The sequence below is a fragment of the Daphnia pulex genome, chromosome 7 (assembly GCF_021134715.1).
Source record: "Daphnia pulex isolate KAP4 chromosome 7, ASM2113471v1".
In the NCBI taxonomy this organism is placed as follows: Eukaryota; Metazoa; Arthropoda; class Branchiopoda; order Diplostraca; family Daphniidae; genus Daphnia; species Daphnia pulex.
Window position 1 is genome coordinate 12,049,302 of NC_060023.1, and position 22,707 is coordinate 12,072,008.

The 22,707-nt window shown below is 41.7% G+C and overlaps 5 protein-coding genes and 4 long non-coding RNA genes across 15 annotated transcripts; 5 read left to right on the plus strand and 4 right to left on the minus strand.

Annotated features, from left to right (window-relative positions):
* LOC124196609 (WASH complex subunit 1-like) lies at positions 1 to 1,942 on the minus strand. Of its 2 annotated transcripts, XM_046591757.1 has the most exons (5): positions 1,852 to 1,942; positions 1,695 to 1,783; positions 972 to 1,616; positions 310 to 908; positions 1 to 231 (listed from the first exon to the last, which is right to left on the minus strand). In XM_046591757.1, the coding sequence occupies exons 3-5, from the start codon at positions 1,597 to 1,599 to the stop codon at positions 106 to 108; spliced, it is 1,353 nt and encodes a 450-aa protein (XP_046447713.1). In that variant the 5' UTR covers positions 1,600 to 1,616; positions 1,695 to 1,783; positions 1,852 to 1,942; the 3' UTR covers positions 1 to 105. The 2 variants fall into 2 exon arrangements, with proteins under 2 accessions (XP_046447713.1, XP_046447714.1); XM_046591758.1 differs by having other exon boundaries at positions 972 to 1,783.
* A 55-nt stretch (positions 1,943 to 1,997) lies between these two features.
* LOC124196607 (transketolase-like) lies at positions 1,998 to 5,132 on the plus strand. The gene is made up of 7 exons (XM_046591755.1): positions 1,998 to 2,565; positions 2,764 to 2,873; positions 2,946 to 3,281; positions 3,341 to 3,575; positions 3,636 to 4,031; positions 4,097 to 4,361; positions 4,421 to 5,132. Exons 2-7 carry the CDS (start codon positions 2,773 to 2,775, stop codon positions 4,963 to 4,965), a joined length of 1,878 nt encoding a protein of 625 aa, XP_046447711.1. The 5' UTR covers positions 1,998 to 2,565; positions 2,764 to 2,772; the 3' UTR covers positions 4,966 to 5,132.
* Positions 4,986 to 6,031, minus strand: LOC124196618 (THO complex subunit 7 homolog). Its single transcript, XM_046591772.1, has 3 exons — positions 5,875 to 6,031; positions 5,693 to 5,813; positions 4,986 to 5,626 (listed from the first exon to the last, which is right to left on the minus strand). Exons 1-3 carry the CDS (start codon positions 5,882 to 5,884, stop codon positions 5,200 to 5,202), a joined length of 558 nt encoding a protein of 185 aa, XP_046447728.1. The 5' UTR covers positions 5,885 to 6,031; the 3' UTR covers positions 4,986 to 5,199.
* Positions 6,032 to 7,049: 1,018 nt separating this feature from the next.
* Positions 7,050 to 11,507, plus strand: LOC124196606 (ataxin-7-like protein 1). Of its 2 annotated transcripts, XM_046591754.1 has the most exons (6): positions 7,118 to 7,297; positions 7,476 to 7,544; positions 7,632 to 7,736; positions 7,801 to 9,295; positions 9,488 to 9,681; positions 9,808 to 11,507. In XM_046591754.1, the coding sequence occupies exons 1-6, from the start codon at positions 7,210 to 7,212 to the stop codon at positions 9,819 to 9,821; spliced, it is 1,965 nt and encodes a 654-aa protein (XP_046447710.1). In that variant the 5' UTR covers positions 7,118 to 7,209; the 3' UTR covers positions 9,822 to 11,507. The 2 variants fall into 2 exon arrangements, with proteins under 2 accessions (XP_046447709.1, XP_046447710.1); XM_046591753.1 differs by having other exon boundaries at positions 7,050 to 7,297; positions 9,488 to 11,507.
* LOC124196611 (mitochondrial ribonuclease P protein 1 homolog) lies at positions 10,866 to 13,076 on the minus strand. 2 transcript variants are annotated; one of them, XM_046591760.1, is made up of 3 exons: positions 11,797 to 13,060; positions 11,604 to 11,730; positions 10,866 to 10,987 (listed from the first exon to the last, which is right to left on the minus strand). In XM_046591760.1, the coding sequence occupies exons 1-3, from the start codon at positions 12,982 to 12,984 to the stop codon at positions 10,974 to 10,976; spliced, it is 1,329 nt and encodes a 442-aa protein (XP_046447716.1). In that variant the 5' UTR covers positions 12,985 to 13,060; the 3' UTR covers positions 10,866 to 10,973. The 2 variants fall into 2 exon arrangements, with proteins under 2 accessions (XP_046447716.1, XP_046447715.1); XM_046591759.1 differs by lacking the exon at positions 10,866 to 10,987 and having other exon boundaries at positions 11,569 to 11,730; positions 11,797 to 13,076.
* Positions 13,077 to 13,430: 354 nt separating this feature from the next.
* LOC124196629 lies at positions 13,431 to 14,056 on the plus strand. The gene is made up of 3 exons (XR_006875773.1): positions 13,431 to 13,530; positions 13,612 to 13,669; positions 13,752 to 14,056. It is a non-coding gene; the product is annotated as an uncharacterized LOC124196629 (long non-coding RNA).
* An 84-nt stretch (positions 14,057 to 14,140) lies between these two features.
* On the plus strand, positions 14,141 to 16,833 carry LOC124196626. 3 transcript variants are annotated; one of them, XR_006875771.1, is made up of 5 exons: positions 14,141 to 14,304; positions 14,383 to 14,649; positions 15,122 to 15,208; positions 15,774 to 15,850; positions 15,905 to 16,833. It is a non-coding gene; the product is annotated as an uncharacterized LOC124196626 (long non-coding RNA). The 3 variants fall into 3 exon arrangements; XR_006875769.1 differs by having other exon boundaries at positions 15,774 to 16,833; XR_006875770.1 differs by lacking the exon at positions 15,122 to 15,208 and having other exon boundaries at positions 15,774 to 16,833.
* Positions 16,834 to 17,781: 948 nt separating this feature from the next.
* On the plus strand, positions 17,782 to 19,862 carry LOC124196621. 2 transcript variants are annotated; one of them, XR_006875762.1, is made up of 4 exons: positions 17,782 to 17,822; positions 17,895 to 18,210; positions 18,323 to 18,641; positions 18,728 to 19,862. It is a non-coding gene; the product is annotated as an uncharacterized LOC124196621 (long non-coding RNA). The 2 variants fall into 2 exon arrangements; XR_006875761.1 differs by lacking the exon at positions 17,782 to 17,822 and having other exon boundaries at positions 17,900 to 18,210; positions 18,323 to 18,622.
* Positions 19,863 to 20,487: 625 nt separating this feature from the next.
* On the minus strand, positions 20,488 to 22,435 carry LOC124196624. The gene is made up of 5 exons (XR_006875767.1): positions 22,311 to 22,435; positions 22,008 to 22,247; positions 21,822 to 21,927; positions 21,481 to 21,737; positions 20,488 to 20,655 (listed from the first exon to the last, which is right to left on the minus strand). It is a non-coding gene; the product is annotated as an uncharacterized LOC124196624 (long non-coding RNA).
* Positions 22,436 to 22,707: the final 272 nt, after the last annotated feature.

The window sequence follows — 22,707 nt, forward strand, 5'->3', positions numbered from 1 at the left end:
TTGAAATTTGCGATTTTCTATATTTACTTATTCGTTCTTGTGTTGTTGTTTCTGAGGCTCGCGATTGTATTTCTTTGTAATTTCAATCGACAAAAAAAATATATATCATTTCCAATCTTCAACATCATCTGAACTGGAGACGTTGGCGCCTGCTGGATGAGGAGGAGGTGGAATCATGGCGGAAATTCTTTCCATCGGGCCGGCAACCTCTTGATTCTGACCAGAAATTCCCTGTACAACGTAATCGGGTAAAGTTAATACTCATTTTCCTTTTCAAACGTAACGACACACACGAAAAAGATAAATGACCTTTCGCCTCATGGAAAGCTTGTTAAAGAGATCGGCCATCAAGTCGCCCGCCGGAGCTTGATGAGATGTTGAAGCCGAAGATTTACTACTGCCACTCTGCTGTTGCTCTTTAACGGCCTGCGTGTGCTTGACACGAGCAGAGGATTTTAGTTTATTCAATCCACCCGCTTCCCGAATGGCCGCCATCAGGTTAGAACGATCCAGCGGCGCAGCGCTGGGCTTGGTGCTCGGAGCTGGAACACTTGGCGATACTTTAACGGCTGGCAAAGAAGGAGGAGGAGGTGGTGGTGGAGGTAAAGGAAGATTGACTGCAGGTGGTGGAGGGGGAGGAGGAGGAAGTGGAATTGTTGCTAAAGGTGGTGGGGGCGGAGGAGGTATTGAGATGACTGGAGCAGGAATGAACGGCGGAGGTGGTGGTGGAACGGGGTAATGTTTAACAGTTTTGATGTTTTCAGTTAGTTGAGATAAATCGGGCAGGGCCGCTATCAGTGAAGGTGCGATCCCTGGGCCAACGTCTTCGTTGTAGGCCAAATCATCCGCAACGCCTGGCAAGTCTGGAAGGGCCAAAGGAAGATCCAATTCCGGAACGTCTCCCAGTCCTGTAAAGGTATTAAAGGATAATTTTTAAAAAAAGTTCAGTTAATGTAACATTTAAAAATTACCGGGCATGTAGGAAAAATTGAGAGGATTGCTTCGTTCAAGTTGATCTCTTTGACTACTGATGGACCATGGGGCTTCTCCGATTGAAGTGTCGGTAGAGATTTCGGAATCGTGTTTACGACGCAGAGTTGATTTAGAAGATTTATCTGAATTTGACTGTCTCTGGAAGGCCAGATCTTCTGTGTTGAAAATCAAAAGTTCTGATACAGAACTCGGAGGAGCAGGTGTTTGACGTCTTGTTCCATTTTGTTGATGTGTGGGATAGAAAACCATGTCTCCATCCACAATCGATTCTGAACCATCAAAGTCTATTTTAGTTCTGCTGAATTTCACGCTAGTTTTATGGAAAATGCTTTTGCTGTTGGCCTGCAAATTCCCAGGAAATCTTGAACTTGAAAATATCTTGGTGGCCTTGCGGCTGCCCTTGAGTCCATCAATCTTGGACTGTGCAACTTCAACTCTCTTGTGAATGTTGCTGATTCTCGTTCGGCTTTCCTGAATTTGTTGTGTAACCCTGGCAAAAATATCACTAGACACTTGATCCAGAAACTCTAACGTATCTGCCATCTGAGTGATCATTTCATTTGGACGCAAATTGGACGACACCAAAGGTATTTCGTAAACCGCCATTTTAATATAATGTTCGCCTATTAATGGTTTGAATTAAAAGTCATGTTATTTAATTATTTAATTTGTAATATCGGGAGATTACTCACATCACTCACATGAGTCACATTATTGTTGACAAATTACTACTATTGATCGATAGCAGACGAAATAATAATCCGCCTCTCAAAATCCTGTGATGCCAAACCTGCAATTTGTAATTGATACTTTAATTGAGTTTATTAAAAACTCTAAATTATATGAAATTGAACTTACTATTGGTTTCGCTTCACAATTTAATTGCGATATTCACATGATAAATAATTTGTTATCGAGACTGCGGCGGTGCGGCCACCGTAATCGAAACTGGAAACCGAGAACGAAAACAAATAAAACCACGACAAAACCTTGCGGTCCGAAAGTTTTTCCTTGATATTTGGTTGAGAAATAAAATTAACTCGGTCGATTAAGACTTAACATTTCGTGTTTAAAAGAGAAAATAGACGTAGAAGGAACTTGTAACGGTGAAAGTAGAGCAAGAACAGAGGCTAATGCTCTTTTATTAGAATGTGGTCACGGACTACTTAATCTCTCGTTCATTGCCTCTTTACGCATTCGGAGAAGCATTAAAATCAATTTCAATTACACTGCCAAAGTCAAAGAGTAGAAAACAATTAACGGTGGATCTCCAAATTTACGCGAATCCATTTCGATATCAGTACTCAATTAATTATTCGACAATAATATTCTATCTATAAAGCCATGTAACGGGATGAATTTTATAAATTTTGGGTTCTTCTTTGGCTTTATTAATGTGGTTCTTGAGGAAATTTGGAAACCGGTTGCGAAATGACGACGCCATTGTATCGATCAGCCGACGACGTCCCCTCCTCTCCTGACGTTTTGCTCAGTTGCGGCCCCAAAATAATCGAACCATTCGTAGCCGCTCTTTCTTTGGAGAAAGTCGATACAAACTGAAGGCTCTTTTTGGTAAGTTAACTTATTCGCTCTCTTTCGTCTCGCGGTATCTCTGTTTAATTTCAAAATGTAGCGTTTGATCGATCAACCAAAATACGCCATGTACCAATATAGTTAAGAAACAAGACAAGACTAGGTCTCATTTTAATTTTGACACGAATGAAGTGCGGATCGCTTTTGAACTTTTTCGTTTCTTTCGCCACGTCCCAGACTAACAACATGGCTGTTACTCTGGACGACAAGACCGTTGCTGAGCTACGTAACTTGGCCGACCGGCTTCGTATCGACTCCATTCGTGCTACTAATGCCAGCAAATCTGGGTAAGACACCTCACATACAAGTCATTTATGCAAATGTCATTCTAATGTGACATTCCTGTTTTTAATTTAAAGGCACCCAACGTCATGCGCTTCCATGGCAGAAATCATGTCTTGTCTCTTCTTCCGTGTCATGAAGTACAAACTGTCTGAGCCTAGAGACAAGTCATCAGATCGTTTCATCCTGTCCAAGGGGCATGCTGCTCCAATCCTGTATGCTGCCTGGGCTGAAGCTGGCCTCTTCCCTGTCGATGACATCATGAACTTGAGGAAGTTGGACAGCGATTTGGAGGGTCACCCTACTCCCCGTCTCAACTTTGTTGATGTTGCCACTGGATCCCTTGGACAAGGTCTGAGTGTTGCCTGTGGAATGGCCTATGTGGGAAAACACTTTGATAAGGCATCTTACAGGTATTAATATTTCTAAGTCATTTTGACTCTGGTGATCCAATGTTATTTTTGTTTGACAGGACCTACTGTTTGATTGGTGATGGTGAAAGTGCTGAGGGATCCATTTGGGAGGCTCTGCACTTTGCTGGCCACTACCGCCTTGACAATTTGTGTGCAATTTTCGACATTAATCGTTTGGGCCAATCTGAGCCAACCTCTCTCCAGCACAACATGGAGGTCTACCGCAAAAGGCTGGAAGCTTTCGGTTTCCACGCTATCGTTGTCGACGGACACGATGTAGAAGAACTCTGCAAGGTATTATTCAAATAGATTCGTGTTTCCAGTAACAAAATGTAAACAAAATGTTTTCTCAAGGCTTTCGATGAAGCGTCTGCTACCGTTGGCAAACCCACTGCCATCTTGGCCAAGACTTTCAAGGGTTACAAGTTCCCATCCATTTCGGATGAGCTTGATTGGCATGGAAAGCCTCTTGGTGCTAAGGCTGATGAAGTTATCCGAGCCATCGAACAACAGATGCAACCCGGAACTGCCACTGGTGCCCCGAAAATTCTCGAGCCCCTCAATGACGCACCAGTGGTCGACATTGATGATCTCCGTCTTTCCACACCTCCTGCCTACAAAATGGGTGAAATGGTCGCGACTCGCTTCGCCTACGGAACTGCTTTGGCCAAGTTGGCAGAGCACAACTCCCGAGTCATTGCTTTGGATGGTGACACCAAGAATTCCACCTACTCTGACAGAATCAAGAAGGTAATTGATTTTATTGGTCATTGTATTCTAACGTTTTGTTAATTCTCAACTAACGCTATTATCAGGTGTCAGCCGAGCGTTACATCGAGTGTTTCATCGCCGAGCAGAACTTGGTGGGAGTAGCCATCGGAGCCGGATGCCGTAATCGCACCATCCCTTATGTCTCTACTTTCGCCGCTTTCTTCACCCGAGCTTTCGACCAGCTCCGCATGGGTGCCATCTCGCAGACCAACATTACCTGCGTCGGATCACACGCTGGAGTCTCCATCGGAGAAGATGGCCCATCTCAGATGGCACTTGAGGATTTGGCCATGTTCAGATCCATTCCAGGTGAGTTTAAAGTGACATCTTTTAGGGAAATGTTTGACTAAACGAATTATTATTTGTAGGCTCCACCGTGTTTTATCCCAGCGACGCCGTCAGCTGCGAGAGAGCCGCCGAACTTGCCGGAAAAACCAAAGGAATTTGCTTCATTCGTACATCTCGCCCCAACACAGCCGTCATCTACGAGAACGAACAAGTTTTCTCTGCTGGAAAGGGTCACGTTGTTCGTAGTCACGATCAAGACGATTTGGTTATCGTTGGCGCCGGCGTTACACTCCACGAAGCGCTGAAGGCGTCCGACATGCTGATGGAAGCCGGCATCAAGGCTGCTGTCATCGATCCATTTACCATCAAACCCATTGATCACGATTTGCTGTTGAAGGAAGCCACTCGTTGCAACGGCCGGGTTTTGACCGTTGAAGACCATTACCCAGAAGGTGGATTGGGTGAGGCTGTTGCTTCAACTCTAGCCGAACAACGAAATATTATCGTCAAGATTTTGGCAGTTCGCGAAGTTCCCCGCTCCGGTCCTCCAGAGGTTCTCCTAGAACATTTTGGAATCGGCGCCAAGGCTATTGCCGAAGCCGCGAAAAAACTTGTTGCGTTGTAAACGCCCTTTTTTTAAGTCACTCATTCCTATACCCATTCCTTACCAGAGGTCTATGGATAGTTGAGAAGAATTGGTGGTGTTTTTTGAAACATTCTTCTATGGCATTCCAAGTCGTATATGTACCGTTTGGATAGTTTATTCATACATAGCTTTTTTGGTGTTTCAAATGATTTTTATTTGTTAGCATTATTATTCAAAAATAGAAAAAAGGGATGCATACAAAATGAACAATTATTAGGATGCTTCATCATCGTTAAGAAGTTGCTGTAATCCTTGGATAGTTGAAATGAGTAAGTGAAATTGTTTGCGTCTTTGTTCTAATTTGGCCTCCAGTTTTTGACATTCACATTCTGAAGCTTCCAGTTCCTGTCGCAATAGGGATAATTTCTCTTGGTTGCTCTTTCGATCAGGCTGTGTTTGAATAATGGCAGCCAAAGCATCATATTCCATTTTATTCCTGCGAATCTGTCTTGCTTCTTGCAACTCCTTCTTGGTTGCTTCAATGTCTTTTTTAGCTGACACAATTCCTTCTTCAATCTGGTTGTAGAGGTCGTCATAGTGCTGCTGTTCTGCAGTGTTCATTTCACAGCACCTCAAGGATTTTGTGGCAGCAAATTCACATTGGGCAATCTGACCAATCATTCTAGCGTAGGATGCTTGTCTGTAAAACAAATAAAAATACATCACATATAGAGTATAGAAGAATTTTATACAAAGATTAATTTACGTTTCTTCAACACTATCTGTAGAGTTGCACCAAGCTAGGAAACCTTTAAGCAATACATTAAGTCTTCTTTCATCACCAGTTCCTTCGCCATCAAACAACAGCCTCCTTCGGATGATCTCTTCTACATAACGAAGTACAAGATGAAAATTAACCGAAATAATATTACTAACAAGTCAAATTACCATCTCCCATTTGTGAATAATGATTGGGATCAAAATAAGACCAATAATAATACAATTTAACTGGTAAAGCTTTGAGAATATTGAGATGTCAAACCGGGCGAAAGAATGAGATGACAAACCTAGGAGAAATGTCGCTGCGGAAACGCCGGAAAGTACTGAAAAATGAAAAAATATTTTCGTCTGCCGTAAGCGTAGTTCGCTCGTCTTTTGTTTTGTTTTTTAAATCCGCCAGCAGACGACACGCCCCTCAAATGAAAGGAAGGAGACATGGCTTTTTAAAAAATCATCCGATTGATTAGGTATCTATTTTGTTTAGGGTTAAACTTGCATGCCTGTATAAACATTAGCAAAACCGAAAGAGAGCTAGTCCAGCAGATCAGCAATATACTTGGGAAACCATTGAACGGTTTAGAATCAATCAGGTGATGTCAAGGAAAGAATCCAATGAAATGCTGGATCTGGAGTGTTGTTTTTCTCGTTTCCAGATTAACGTCAATCTCTTCTTTTTAATTAAACTGTTGCCTTACATTCTAGGAAAACCTGTTTTTATTGTCCTGAAAATTGAGATTGGTGATCAAGATTGACAGATTCATTTTAAACAGGTGTGTAACTGACAGTGAAAAAATAATTTTGGGTGCAAGATACTTACAAACAACATTTATTTGTAAGTATAAAAGGTGCATGTCAATTAATGGTTGTATTTGTCAAGATGTCAGATGGTTGATTGGTTGGTAATATAAAATAACTGAGTTGAGAGAGATTTGGTACCTCAATGGGGAATTTTCACATATGTGTTTATCAGTTGATGTCATTATGATTATGTGCAGCTTGTTCTCATAGTCATACTTGTTGCAGTCCATGTGTGAAAATTGTAAAAAGATACTTAGCGCAAAGAAAAATGTACTTTTTGAGTTCCGCAATGCATAAAATCTTTTGCCAAAATTAAAAAAAAAATAGACGGACGATTGAGGATTTAAATTATTGCTAGAACGTTTCGCTAGAAGATAATTTCATCATTAAATCATCATAAAATTTCATAAATTGCCAACGAATAGAATCAACAACTTTAGTACGCTTACACATTAAGGTCTTCAAGTGGCAAAGAAACGCAACGCATTTTTTAATTCTAGGAAAAATATACAAGTACTATATTAAAGGTAATTTTGAAATAGTCCAATGGGTGTTAATGCCATAGAGTAATTAGAGGAGGCAAGGCATCAAGGGCAGTGGTAGCTGCCGAGCTGCTTTCACTATAGTTGCAACGCTGTTGCAGGTGAGGAAAGAAGACGGAGTCTCGGAGAGGAGAAATTAAGAAAAAATTTTCTGTTAACAAAGATGGCGTCCAACGATGACAGTCCAACAAGTCTTCATGGCCAGCCTTGGTCTGTTTGGGCTGATAGATTAGGCAGAGATAGTCCATTAAGTGAGTAAATTGCCTTATAAGTTGTCTTTTCTTGATAGCTAACGGATATTTTGTGAAAATTGTTTTGATGGTGTTATCGAATCGGTACGGCTTCGGCCTATCTCGATGGACGGCTGTTTAAATTGTCAAAATAAAATGTTATTCTCGATATTACCTTTGTCGCCTTATCATTACGCAGGTGACACAGATGAACAATCCAAAGTCAATCAGAAAAAAGAAGGCGACGCCATGAAATTGCCGAAGCAAGGTGATTGGTTTCATGAGCTTGATGTATATGTTAAGTCAGTCTCTAATATTCCCACTGTGTTACACTCCTGGTGCCTCATCATTGCAGATATGTTATTCTTTGGGCTCTGTCCCGTCAGAGATGAATTCTACCTCGTAACCTGTAACTATTGTCAAAGGGTGTGCACACCTCAGGGATTGAAAAATCATATAGGTAATCAAGGTATTCCTCATTCATGATTCCATATTTAATGTATCAATTTATTGGGAATCCCCAGAGTTGAAACATGCTCAAGAATGGACCAACTGTCAGTTGCCAGAATCCGTGGACAACTGTGTTCACCCCTCAGCGTCAGCCCCAGTAGGCAACTCAGCAAAAGCAAAAGCAGCCAAGAAGGCAGCCACTGGGCAGCCAGCCATGCCCAATTCGCTGGCCTACCTCCTTGCCACTCCAGCTGCCCCACTCAAGCAACGTGGAGCTGGGAACAGCAGTGCCAGTAAAAGAGTTGCCGCCAATAAACAACCAGCAGCTGCCGCAGCCTCCGCAGTCTTGAACGTCGTCTCTCACGGGCCGGCCAGCAACAAGATACCAGCTCCGGTCGCATCGGCATTGATTGGCACACCTTATGACAAAATCCCTTCGCCTCAACAACCGCCTCCTGTACAATTCTCTCCGATGCAGCCAACGTTGACTGCACCTTCACCTGTCTCGCCCCTGACGGCGAATGCCGGCGTCATGACGCCATCACCTGCCATAACAATGACCGTTGCAGTTGATTCGTCGGGCAATCAAACGGTGCAAATTCATTTGCCTGAAATTGGCAATGGCGTCATGTTGGCCGACAGTCCAGCAGATTTGGGAGCTTCGGCTTCCAATGCAGGTGGCGGCTCTTCCGGTCTGCTCAACAGATCAGGCAAGAAGCAGCGGAAGACATCCAAATCGGATCGACGGATGCTTCCGGTCAAGGAGCGCGAGTTGGACTTGGAGAAGCATTGTGGAGTCTGGATGAGCGATTTGAACAGGGCCTGCACTCGCTCTCTCACCTGTAAGGCTCATTCGTTGACACTTCGACGGGCCGTCCAGGGACGGAGTCGCTCCTTTGATGACCTCCTGGCAGAACATCGTGCAGTTAAAGAGTTGGTCATCAAGCAGTTGAAGGATGGAGCTAGTCTTCCCGCCGGAGCGGCCCTTCAGCCCGTTGCCAAAGTCCCACCCATTGTTGGAGCCTGTCAAGCATCAGCGGTGCCCAAACTGGGACGGCCTCCTCTAGCCCGTCCACCACCTGCGAAGAAACTGTTGACTTCTCTCCTTCAGACACAACCGCAGTCCGTTGGGAGTGAACTCTCGGTAGAAGTACTTCCACTTACGGAATCACAGAACTCTCAGCAGCTTCCGTCTTCCGGACTTCTCCAGCGAGCCTTCCCTTCCACGGTGATGCCGGCAGTTAGTTTGACATTCACCCCACATCATCCCAAACCTCTGGCCGTCTGTTCGTTCGGACTGCGCCGTCAGGTGTCTCGGGCAGGAGTGGCTCCCGATCGAAAATGGGATTTCCTTCGTTCAACAGTGCGTTCGACGCTTCAACGATCAGCTGCCAAATCGATGGTCCGTTCAGTTGCAACAGCTTCAGGTGCCGTTGGCCTTCAAAGTCTTTTGCGGCCTTCGATTGTCCAGCCAGCCAGTGGCCACCATCTGCTGTCGCACGAGAACAGTAGCATTGAGCTGCCCAATGGATTGCAGCTGTCAATTGGGGTCCAACCAGAGGGACACAAGTACGTAATCGGTTGAAATGATTGAAATAAGACTTGAGCATTTGCAGTCAGGCAATTGGATCCAGCTGCCTGAAAACGCAATGGCAAATGAAGCAATCGAGAGACATTTCATCGATGAGACCTTCAAATCAAGTCTACTTTGATTATTATCGAGTCATTCCGTTGATTAATTCTTGATTGTTGAATGTGTAGTCACCACCATCATCGGGTTCGTTTCAAGAAGAGTCTTCTGAATGGCGTGACGGGCGGGCATCCGACAGAGCAAGTGGACGATGATCTGATGGAAGGTTTCGACGGATTGGTCGGCGAAGATGGCGTACTGACGTTCCTCAACCAGAGCAACGAGGGAACAGCTGCACTGAGCCTCATGGCTGATCTTTCTGCTGGTAATATCACTTTTTCCGAGTTAAATCATCAAGCCGGCGGAGCTGGAGTAGTTGGAGGAGGAAATGTTTCCGCCGGCCCACGACTTCATTCAGCCTCTACATCCATGATTCTTCAACTCGATCCAGGTGATCCAATGTGACACTGGATACCGGCGCCACGTCATCCTCTCTAAATCTTGTCTCCTGACTTGAATGAGGCTGTCCTATCGCGACGGCCCATTATTTTCGTTGTTGTATGGTGCAGTTCCCGCTATTCATAACTCTACTATACCACCACTACTACTACTACGATAGCTACATCTATATCTTTTTGGAACAAATACTCGGCCCAGTCTTCGACGATTCATTCACTCTTTTTTCATTGATCCTAACAGACTAGTTATTGTCGATGGTTGAAAACTAGAAAAAGGATTTGGGGGAAAAAAAAGTTTAGTCAGGATTTGTTTATGTGTGTTTATCGGGGGATTGAGAACAACGTGTTTTCTATCGTTAGCTTTTGGAACTTGATCCGTTGGGTAGGTTCAGTTTCAAATAGGTGCGCGCTCTTTTCTAATTTTTCTTTATTTCTTGTAAATCGTGCGCACGATTCCGACTTTTCAAAAGAAAAATTTGCTTGTTCCGACATTTGTTGATGTAAAACAAGACGGTCGGTACGGCGAAGCTGTTGAAGAAATTGCAAGTAGATTAAAAAAACATTTTTTGATGAAACAAAAAAGAAACCATCGACAGTTGGTGCGCTCAAGACATTTTTTTCCTTCCTCAAAAGAAGAAAAAATCTACAAATGCCAATTTGTTGCGATGATTGTGTGTGTGTGTTTTCTCTTTTTCCGTCATTATTATCTCCCCCCACCACACACTTCCCATTTGTTCTCTCGTTGTAATATTTGGGCCCGTTTGCTCAGAATGCCTCTGATCTCTCTTTTTCCCCCTTAACTTTTTCTCTTGATTTATTACCTTGGGATTGACGGATGGGCGAAAAGCCAACGATTACCAACCCCCCCTCCCACCCCACTATTTAGTTCATTTCACGGGGCTTCCAGAAGAAGACAAGCAGAAAAGAAGAAAGAACGATCATAATATACAGGGTCACCCATTTTTTTTTTCTTATTAAAATTAAAAAAAATTACAAAATGCAAAAAAAAAAAAATTAATTAATTAATTAATAAGATGTGAAACTCTTCTTAATTTCCACCCTCCCGCTCTTTCTTGAATGTATTACATGTTTTCTCGTGCCTTTGGTGTTTTCGATACTACGTATTGACAAATACTCTGGGCAGCTCCATACTCCATACTTAGGTAAAAAGCCCTTTGAAAAGAAAAAGTGGAAAACATCAAAACACACGACTTTATTATTTATAATATTCTTACTATTCTCGAAAAAAAAAACATTTCCCCCCTTCATCTTTATCCTACAGAAAGATAACAGAAAAATAAGCTGTCGCTGTGATGTGGATTTACCATTGTAGTATTTATATATATTTCTTTTGCCTTTTGTGTGTATGTGTGTGTGTGTGTGGTGCGTCCTTGTGTGTGTGTCCGACCGTAACCCCCCATCTTCTTTGTTTTCGGTCTATTGATCGTGTTGACCGGGGAAAATAATCCAATGGTCCACCTCTTCTTTTTTCACGATTTCCCTTAATTTTTCAATTTAATTTATTGGTGTTGAATGGTCCCCATCCCCTTTTCTATTTGACTATATAAAAGTGAATGATGATGATGATGATGGAAACCGTGTTTTGACTTGTCAGAGAGTGGACTACTACACTCTCCAAGAAAAGCCATATGTCGACTCTGAGAGTTGGAGAAAATATACACAACTACCACGATCTATTCCAACTTATTCCTCACAAGCAAACGAAATTTGGAAAATATTTACTGTTTATTAATAGGATTTCATCACGACTAATCAAAAAGGTACTTGCTTATCGGCTGCTTTTCGATAGACTTTGAATTAGACCTGCTGGTTTTACGGGGGACGTTAGAAAATAATAATTCGTCCAATTCTTCTCTCACTCGTCCCCTTATCTCGGCATTTGACTTTGGGTATTTCTAGATTAGAATGGGGAATAAATTAAATTAATTCTGGCATTGACATATATTTTTAAAAAGGAATACCGTTCTTAGATGTGATTCATTTCCTGAATATGGATCCATAAGTTTACGTTTTGGAACGACCTCAAGGGCTCTATTCCAGTCTCCGTGGGTTTTAACTTCCAGTAGGATGGAAATCATGTGGTTCAACGCCAGACACTTGCCACTGCCACCACCAAAACGCAAATATCGATCCAGAGGTAACTTGGCCATTCGGATGTTATCTCGTTTAGCAAATGCTAACGAATGTGGCTTGCTGTCACTCCTGTCAACCATTGTTCCGATGATGTAGACACTGTCAAAATCAAAATGGGTCATTTCTGTTTTGCAGTGAGGTGTCAGATAGACGAGCTTTTCTCTTGGAAACAAGTCAAGATAGCTTTTGGAGCTAAGATTGATTGGAAATTCAGGGCTATACAGATGTGGCATCCATTTGAGAAAATGCTTCATCACGGGTCCATTGAAGTTGACATTGCAATACTGGAAAGGGAATGGATTTTCGTGCTCCCTGTTTGTAATAAAAGACAGTGCTAGTTGTTTGGCAGCATTCTTCAACTCCTGTTGGGTCATGTGTTGTTCATAACTGTGATCAAAGACCACAGGTAATTCAAACCTTTCAGCCCTTATCATCCTGTTATTTTCGTAGTGATCCATCTTGGTATCGTAAACTTTCAAAAAAATAGTGTTGTGGCCCAGTCCATATTTAATATGCTCTTCAGTGGGGGGATTTAATTTAATTGCTTCCTTCTCTGCTTGCCACTTTGCTTCCCTTATTTGTTGTTGTTCTATTTTTGAGTTTTTTTGGCTCAGTTTCGTCATTTCCCTTTTGAAAAGAAATGCTAAAAATTTCTTCCGTTTGCTTGTTGATTCTAGCTCCAGCAATTCCTGCCAATCATTGATTGTCAATCCAGGAGGAGCTCTTGTTCCTTCTTGCTTGGATATTTCGTATTCAAATTCAGCCATCTTGAGTCGTTTTATCAGTTCCGTATCGCCTTTGGTTAACGAACTAATAACCTCTTCTGTCAAAGTCACATATCTTCTTTTTGGCTCGCACACTGCTTCTGCTTGTTTGGCATTCGATGACTTTTCTTGGGCACAAAATTCCCGACATGGGAATCGATGACTTATGTTTGGGTTTAAAGCGAAAGGCAAAATCTGACGACTAGCTTGCTGAAAACGATAAACTGACTTGACGAAATTCGATAGAAACATTTTCTGTTCTCACTGACCGAAAATGTAAAATGTCACATGTGTTTTACTGTTTTGCTATAGCAGACAACATGTTGATAGATAATTAACGGGATACTTCGATCACTGCGCCATCTTACAAGAGAATCAAAGAACTACAAAGGGCTCTAGACCTCTGGTAGTCGGTGAATCAACTATTAAAAACTCATTGAAACTTCACAGAGTGAGTTAGCTACCTGCGCATGCGTTTAGCAAAAGCAAGGTACCCGAAGGGCTGTTAATGATTTTTTCCCACAAAAAATAGGATTTATAGGGGGGGGGGGAAGACGATCTATCTCTATCTCAATAATATCTCGGTAATTTGGCCCCTGCCGGCTGCCGCCCGCCAGGGGAAGGGCTAAAAAAAGTTCCACAAAATTGTTTTTTTAAATCTGGCAACAGGAGAAAGGAGCAGACGAATGTTGCATATTTGCATGACAATGATCCACAGGTAAAGAAAAAAACCGCGTGGTCTTGACTCTGGGTTAAAATTATTTGCAAATTAAATAAGTAGTGAATACTTAGCAAAAGGTGCATTTTGATAGGATAATTGTTGCTCGAATCTCTTGCCCTGACTTTACAGTTATCTTTCTAAATTTTTTTCTCCCTCAGTGAATTTTGGATTGCCTGTGCTACCACCCCTTGTGTGGCTAATCAAGAGTGATAAGCTGTAAGTATAAACACCACTTGACATTGAGGATGATGGAACATTTATTTCAAAGTTATATCATTCAACTTAATTTTTGTTTCAGTTGTTGCTGCTCTTTCTATTTGAACCATATTGAGCATGAGTCCTCTTCATTTACTCTTCAAGGTTTGTCACCTTATCGCTGAGCTTTTCAGGTCAAGTACTAAACCTTTCTATTTTCTCTGTAGAATAAGTTCTTGTATTTTTTTCTCTTATTCTCAGTAGACTCAGACTGTTTGCGTCGTGTGATACAGTCAGGACTTTAGTCACGAGGAAATGCATTTACCTCTATTGAAGCAGTAAAGAGGTTTACAATGACATTTCTCATCTACTTTTTTTAAAATCTAATGCCAATGCCTCTTAAAATTCAACTGGTAAGTTACTCCAGGAAGGGAATCCTCATCAGTAATCATGGTAATGGCTTTTTATAAATGCTTTCTGCTTTTAGGAAAGGGTTGGCGTTTCGAGAGAAGTGCCAGTTTGTTGCTTGACTTGCGGTTGGACGAAGATTTATGTCACGTTGCCTTGGGCTCATAGACAGCAAATGGTGCGATCAAGTGCAGAACATTCAAGTGTCAACCTCGGAGAAGTACATAAAAAGGCAAACGGCCAACCAGGTAGTTAGTTAGTATTAAAATTTTAGTTCGATTTTGTTATTGATGTGATGCAATTATTCTCTTCCCAACACTACTTAGTGGCCTCGCGATCTTTCTGTGGAAATATTACTAGAAGAGTTGCAATTCGCCGAGCGTTTAGATCTGTGGAAGTGGAAACTAGCCCTTTTGCACTGTTCCAATCACTACGAATCCAGCAGTCAACAACATTCGCCAGAACGTCATCAACGCCAAAGTCAAGAAGTTGTTCAATGCTGAGTCTGAGACCGAATTGATGACACTGGGCAACAAATTTAACACTGTATCTCAGCTGTGCCCAGTCTGAGCCGTTCAACTGCAGGCCTTTAGGTAGTAATTTTACTCTTGTTTCATGTCACCTACTTCCTATCACCATTACCTTGTATCATGTCACCTAGTTGTTGCTACCTTTCAACCGGTTATGTACATTTTCAAGCCGTTTGAAGCTTTGGTAGGTTCTAGTAAATTTTTTAGTTTTGAATATTTAATAAGAAGATTACTACTGGGCTTGTGGCCTGTTGTAATAGCTAGCTCAACAGGGGATCTGCTATGAAGAGGGCCATTGTCGAGTTTCTTTCGGCAATCAAGTGAACAAAACTGCCGGGTTGTCAGTGGCTTATTAAAGAAAGGGTGATTACCAAGATTAGTTGGCTTAGATTATTGTGATGTGCATCAAATTATAGAAATTTTCCGAAACTTAGATTTGTTTCGCATTTCCTGTTTATGCAAGAGTATCTCCCCCTTTGCTGAATTTCCTCCTTAATTCTTTTTCCAGCTAAACTAAAAATGTTTTTCGTTTAAGGTTCGCCATCTCTCATTCCGGTCTATTGCAGCAGTAGTTAACGCTCGAGTACAACGTCGTACAAGATTGTACAACGTCCTACGATAGGTAATTGATCTGGCTTGCCCTAAACTGATGATCGCAAGTTTTTTTCTTTGATATGCTACAGCGCATAAGTGTTAGTAGATGGAAGAATTAGTTATGTTAGCAGAGGTATATTATGCATAATGACATGGGAAAAAGTGGGAGACAACAAGGATGGACATTGGGACATGTGGGTGATTAAGAATCGAACCCATGACCTTTAGAATCAACACTGGGTTCTATAAGCATTAAACCGTGGTCTTATGTATCTCAGGAGGTCGATCATATTCTTAAAAGGGTGGCTGGATCAGAGTTATGGATGCTAAGGATCGAACAGTTTGAGTCGTAGTAGTAACTAAGTCGTACAGGCTTTGTCTGTCACGATGTTCAATTCCGGGCGAAGGCTGTTGGATATCTGTTCTGGATAGTCTAGATAACCTGATCACTGTTACCATGGTCAAGTTTTATCTTCCTTTCTTTATTTTCTATTTGAATGGTCGGTTGAAGATTTTCCAGTAAGTGTTTCGGTGCTTTTTTTATTACAAGTAGATAGCTACTGATATGTTTATCTTTTTAAATTTTTCAACAGGAGATCTGCTAAAAGAGGGCTACCGTCTTTCTTTCGGTTTCATCGGTTTCTTTTCATCAATCCAATGAACATCACTGGTGAGTTGTAAGTTACCCTTGCTATGGGAAAACTTTACAGCTACTCTCTTTCAGAAATTCAGACTTCAATGAAAAATCTTGGCAGCAATTCAGTTTAAACTGTGACAAAGTACGTTCTTTTTTTATCTTACCTGTATTATTAAGCTTTTAACTCTTTAGTGGTAAATTAGATTAGGCAACACTATCTTCGTTGTGAATTTCAGTCAAGTTATTTTACTTATTGACTGATTTTAATACGATCGTCTTCTTTCGCGTATCGACCGACAGATGCTAGGCCCTTCCATTTCTATCTTCACTTGTCTTCCTCGTTTTTAAGTAGCTTCAACTCCAAACTGCCGCGTAGTTCTTGAAATTTAGCGTTTTAAAAATAGTAATCTAATAGATCTTGTTGGGAAAAGTGTTCGCGTGATGTTCACCCTGATGATCAAGGTGCAAACATCAGATCCTGATAGGACGACTGTACTCACTTCCTTTTCCTGCCGGTTACTAACTTTTAAGATTTCGCCAAATTCATTTAAGGGAAATGTGTCGTTCCTCTTGAGTCAGAGGTTAGGATAGGAAACAATAAGAAAATAACCGCTCATCGGTGAGGTCGAAAAGTTTAGTTGTCCAATTTTCACTGGTCGTTAGATAACTGTTTGGTCTGTTCCAACAGAGTGTGGCGTGTCTGTCGTCATCAGCATTTGTTGGTCAACTTCTCACAAAACCAGCAAATGCTCGATGTAATAAACAACGCTCTTCTTTAACAATGAACTTGAAAAGCTATAATTGCTACAGTCAAGGGGTCCGCAACTCAAATTTACTACAATAAAAAAGGTAAAAAAGCAAAAAAAAAGTGAAAAAAGGAAAAAAAAAGGAAATTTACTTTACGTGCTAAAAGAAGGGCGCGCGCGAACGAACCCCCCCTCCTCCCCATCCCCTCCCTACCCTTTTATTTTCGCTTGAAGGAAAGCCTATCTCAAAAGTAAAAAAGGAAAAATAAAGCAAGGAAAAAGTAAAAAAAATAAAAAATAAATTTGAGTTGCGGACCCCTTGGCTACAGTGCATAAGTTTTAGTAGATATTTTAAGATTGAGGTAGTAATTGTGTTAGTACATTATTTTTACACACAGACATGGGAACAGTGGGAGACAACCGGAGGCAACAAAGAGGTGCAATCGGACATGTGTAGGGAGTAAAAATTGAACACGGGACATTTGGAATCAACAAACAGTTGCCACAACCATTACCACAACCATTACATCATTTTTACATTTTGAGCGATCTAAGGACGTCGAAACTATTTTAAATGGAAACTTGTCTTATAGAAAGTTTAGTTTGTCAAATGTTTTATCATTAGCTCATTTGGTTTAGCTTGTATGATTTACGCGGGAGTCCCGTGTTCAATTCCTGGCGCAGACTGTTGTAGATTCCTTCAGGGGTGTTGGTGTGGGAGATTCGTTCAGGTGTGTAAGTAGGAAAATTTGTTACAAATTTTAAGCTTCTGTTTGGAATTTTTTGAGTATTGAAACACTAGATCTCACTGAAGGGCGTCAATGGGTGTCTTATTTGAAAGAACTATCTGTCAATCGACCAATTCCGGAAATATGCTATTCTATTTTGAGCTAGGAAGAGTTCTATTGACTAAGAAAGGAGGTTTCTAACAAGGGTCAACTGTGTGCACATCATGAAATGAATATGGATTGATCATGTGTTTGAAACTTTATAGATAAGTTTGCAGTAGAATATCTTAAAAAAAGCGGTTCGAAATGGAAGATTTATTCATTCACCGAAGATACGAGTCAATTTACTTAAATGTCAATTTGGATAAAGTGAGTTTTAAGTCATTTGGTATTAATTTGATATTGTTTGTTGTAGACCCATCCCCGGCAACGTCAACCTGCAGAAGGAAGAGGTCAGTTTGCATGTCCTTCACTTTCGAAGGTCACTGAGATCATTACGTAAAACTGTCAATGTTGTGGTGTAGAGGTTGGGTAAGAACGGAAAGTTTTACATAACCATTTGGTATTCATTTTGATAATGTTTTTTTGTAAACCCATCCCCAGCTACGTCAACCTGCGGGAGGAAAGGCCAGTTTGTATGTCATTCAACCGAAGGTCACGGAGATCATTACAGAAATTTGGTAAAACTTTCATGCAGTGGTGTAGAGGTTGGGTGAGAACGACACGTGTTGCTTCATTAGCAAGTAGGAACAATTGCCGCAAGGCTTGAGTTGAGAGGTAAGGGTGAGAAAAAGTCGTATAAAAGGAGAGAGAAAAGGCCACAGTGATCAGTCGAGTTAGCGTCTCCGACACGGGAACAACTGCAGCCCTATTGGTCTCCAACTGCCTTCTTCATCGCATTATCAGTTTGCAATCATGGGTAAACATTCAGTTTTTTTTATAACATGGAGTTGTGAATCATTCCATATTTTTCAGTTTTTTAATTTACTAGTTCTAACTGACAATTAATGTTCAAATTCTTTACTGTTTAGTCAACTGTGGGTCGTGCTGCTGTTGGGTGTTGTATCGTTGATGGCTGGGGAGACCACGGGAGTACCGATGTCTTCTGAGTATGGTGGAAACCAAACAGCAACGCCTCCGCCTTGCTACACAACGAAGTCAACATACGCAGCATCTACTTACTACACCGAGGCTCCCAAGAACTACACAACCGAGTTGTCTGCCTCAGCCTACTACACCGACGCTCTCAAGTACTACTCTTCAAGCTACTACAAAACTGAGGCTCCTGTTTACGTCGCCAAGGCCACCGAGTATTACACTACAACCAAATTGTAAATATTCTGTTTCCACGTGAGTTTTGGATCAATTTATTTATTGTACTGTTTTTCAATTTGCCAGTTTTTGATGAAATTAATGTTCAAATTATTTACCCCCAGTTAAATATGGCGTCGTTCTGCTGTTGGTTGGTGTATCCTTGATGGTTGGGTCGACTACGGGTGTACCGATGTCTTGTGGGTATGGCGGATACCAAACCGCAACGCGCCCGTCTTACTGCACGACAAAAACATACGCAACAACCGGATACTACACCGCCAAGGCCCAAGACTAGTGCACCACAACTTATGATGTCCTGAACTACTACACTGAAGCCCCAGAAAAAGACTACACCGCCAAGTCAGCCGAGTATTACACCGCCAAGTCAGCCGAGTATTACACCGCCAAGTCAGCCGAGTATTACACCGCCAAGTCAGCCGAGTACTACACCGCCAAGTCAGCCGAGTACTACACCGTCAAGTCAGCCGAGTACTACACCGTCAAGTCAGCCGAGTACTACACCGCCAAGTCAGCCGAGTACTACACCGCCAAGTCAGCCGAGTACTACACCGCCAAGTCAGCCGAGTACTACACCGCCAAGTCAGCCGAGTACTACACCGCCAAGTCAGCCGAGTACTACACCGCCAAGTCAGCCGAGTACTACACCGTCAAGTCAGCCGAGTACTACACCGCCAAGTCAGCCGAGTACTACACCGCCAAGTCAGCCGAGTACTACACCGCCAAGTCAGCCGAGTACTACACCGCCAAGTCAGCCGAGTACTACACCGCCAAGTCAGCCGAGTACTACACCGCCAAGTCAGCCGAGTACTACACCGCCAAGTCAGCCGAGTACTACACCGCCAAGTCAGCCGAGTACTACACCGCCAAGTCAGCCGATAATTCGTACATCGTTGAACCGGAAGACTAAACCGATGCTCCAGTTTACTACACTACAACCTGCGCTTTCTCCCAGATACTACACCACCAAGGCAACCGAGTATTACATCACTACTTACGCTACTACCACCTACTACACCGAAGCACCGAAGTATTACTCTGTCCCGAGTTATTACACCACCAAGGCAGCCGACTATTACACCATAAACTACGCTTCCGCAACTTACTACATGGAGCTTCCTTAATGCCAGAGTCGACTAATTGAGTTTATTATTATTTGTCGGTCGTCTTCATGATCATTAGTCACTGGGATTTAATTGTTGATCTTAAATTAGAAAATAAAAATTTTAATGCGGGTAATTCTTTTGCAAGACTTTGGTAGTAACTTCAAGCCTGTCAACGTTGTTTCATGTTTCAAAGGTGATTACTGCCATAGTCACTCTACATTCGGACATGTTCTAGTGGTTTAACAAGGTTAAGTTACGAACAAACTTGAAACTGTTGGATCTGTTAAAGGCAAGTGGCTGATCTTGGTATAAATGAAAGACTTTTGAAGTTGAGATAATTTCTAAACAATACTTGGTATAAATTAAAAGATAAAGAACAAAAAACTTATAAAAAGAATTGTGTTATATTGTCCCACCTCCACCCACAATTCCACCACATTTTACAATCACACACATACATACATACATACACTTAGGTTAACCCGTTGGCTGCCACGCCATACAACCCGTAGGTTGCTTTCTACTAATCTACGTGCCACGTCTGAAGGATCCATGACCAAGTGGGACTTGCCATTGCTGACAAGTCCGTGCTGACAAGGGGAGGACTAAGGTGCATTGCCTTTTAACAGGCTTGCCTTGCGGCAAAGTTTGGGCTTGGCGACTCCCCGACCCCGCGGCTTTTAAACCACGAGACCGAACAGCGCGGCCCGTGCAGTGGAGAACAAAGGTGTGGCAGCCAACGGGTTAACTTACACTAACACAATAATACCAACAATACGATGATCCACGTTGATGACGAGTCTCGGTGTCGGTCGCGATTTCACCGAGTTTCGTTCGCACCAGGAGCAGGGGCAACGTCCGACGGAGACCGGTGACGATTGTTAAAGATGGGAAAATCCATCTTCTCGACGTCTCCTCTGCATTACCTGAATCAAGACAAACAATTCTTATTAAGTGACATGCCAATAAAAGTTACATAATAGTCACATAATACATATGGGATCATTGATCTGTTTTTTTTTTGCTCAAAACTTCAAAGGCGCGCTTTAAATTGCTTAAAATCTACCTAAAAATATTGAGAACTGTACACATAACAAAGCTCACTTGCTAGTCTAAAAAAAAAATTCCGGAAGTATACCGGAAGTAACCACAGCGCCTCAACCATTGAGCTGTCATCAAATTAAACCACATATTCGTGATCTCCATGAAATTTGGGGTCGATTAGATGTGATTTAAACGAAATCCAAAATTTGGCCAAAATCGAGAATTTTCCTGAACTATAGTTCAGGAAAATTTTCGAAACCGGAAGTACGAAAACGTAAAAAATATAACATGAACTTTACCACAAATTTTACGAGGATCACGAATATGTGGTTCTTTTGCTCCTCGAATGAATATTTACTGAACTACAGACTGAAATGAGCAAACCGGAAGTAGAAAAAAAAAGCAAAATATCGAAAATTTAACAAGTGAGCTTTGTTACTGGCATAGTAATCGTCAGTTATCACTAAATATTTCAAAAAAATAACTGCCGATAAATGTTAAAAGACATGTGCAAAGTTTCTGAAACTGACTGTTTTGACAGCTGCAAATTTTCAAAAAGCCATCTAGCGTTGGAAAAAAGAAACTTCAATGTTAAACTTCGTTGGCGCGTAAGAAAGGCCTGATTTTGGAAACTACTACACAGACAGAGTCTAACTCAACTAGACTATTGGTAGATAACCTACGAAAATAAGTCAAAAGTTGGGTACCTGGGCATAATCCCGTGGTGAATGATGACAGGTGTGTCACAGCGGGCGGAAGCGAACACTGAAGTGATTTAACTCGCCAATGAAGCACAAGAAGCAGCGTACGTGGTGAAGATAAGGACCCGAACGTTGGTAGAAGTCCTTCTTCTGTCATGGACAAAAACCAGCGTTGGTTCAGGACTCACGATTCCATGAAGAAACTGCGTTGTAGTTTGAAACAGGCGGCCGACTCGCGATGTCAGAGGACGTCATAAATAGTTCTGTAAAAATGAGTTGGGAATTAAAAGGAAGCTTAAACAAAATTAACTCATAATAGCATGGTAAAAGGTGATAATGATGTTTACCTTTATCATTTGGGTGACGAATTCAGAAAGACATTAGACTTTGATCAAGCAGATCTGGAAATGTACTAAATACACCTCTTCATGTACATTCACTGAAACTGGAACTCTAAGTAGCAATGGGATAAGGAAAATTGTCTTTATTATTTACAAATTTACACAAATTATATATGAAAAACAAAACTCTACCTATCTCTCAGCTGGGTTGCCTTCTGAGCGGCTGCAGAAACAGTTGTACACTCGACAAACATTCTGACAACACTTGCAAGATTCAGAAAAGATCCTATGGTCCATGCACAAGAACTTTTGTCTAATTCCACTGTATGTGGGCTTCAAATATGGGTTTCAGGCTTTTGACAGCATAAGGATCTAATGGATGGAAAGCGACTTTAGCATTAAGTCAACTTGTTGGAATGACGGACTGACTTTCTAGAATTTAAAGAGATGGATGTAATATTTCAAAATGAAGAAACAAGGTCAAGATAAACTTACACAAACGAAGTTCAATTGAGAATTCACAGAAAAATAAGTAAATAGCAACAATTTGTTTCGCCATGTTTCATGATGCAGGTTGTATGACAAAATCAACTGAAGACAGTGGCATCTAGCGGTCAGTAAATAAGGGTTGTTGACAGAAGAACTCCACCGTTAATAGAAGGTTAGATCTATTGTCACGACATATGTCGTGGCGCGACGGTCAAAACTGTCTATTGTCACGACATCTGTCGTGGCAATAAAGAGAAAATTGTCTATTGCCACGATACGCCTATACTTCCTCTCTAGTCCCTCATGTCGTGGCAATAACACGAATTTTGTCTATTGCCACGACATGCGTTTTCGTACTAAGTTCCACAGAAGATGTTTAGGAAAACTACTAAATAGGGTAAAA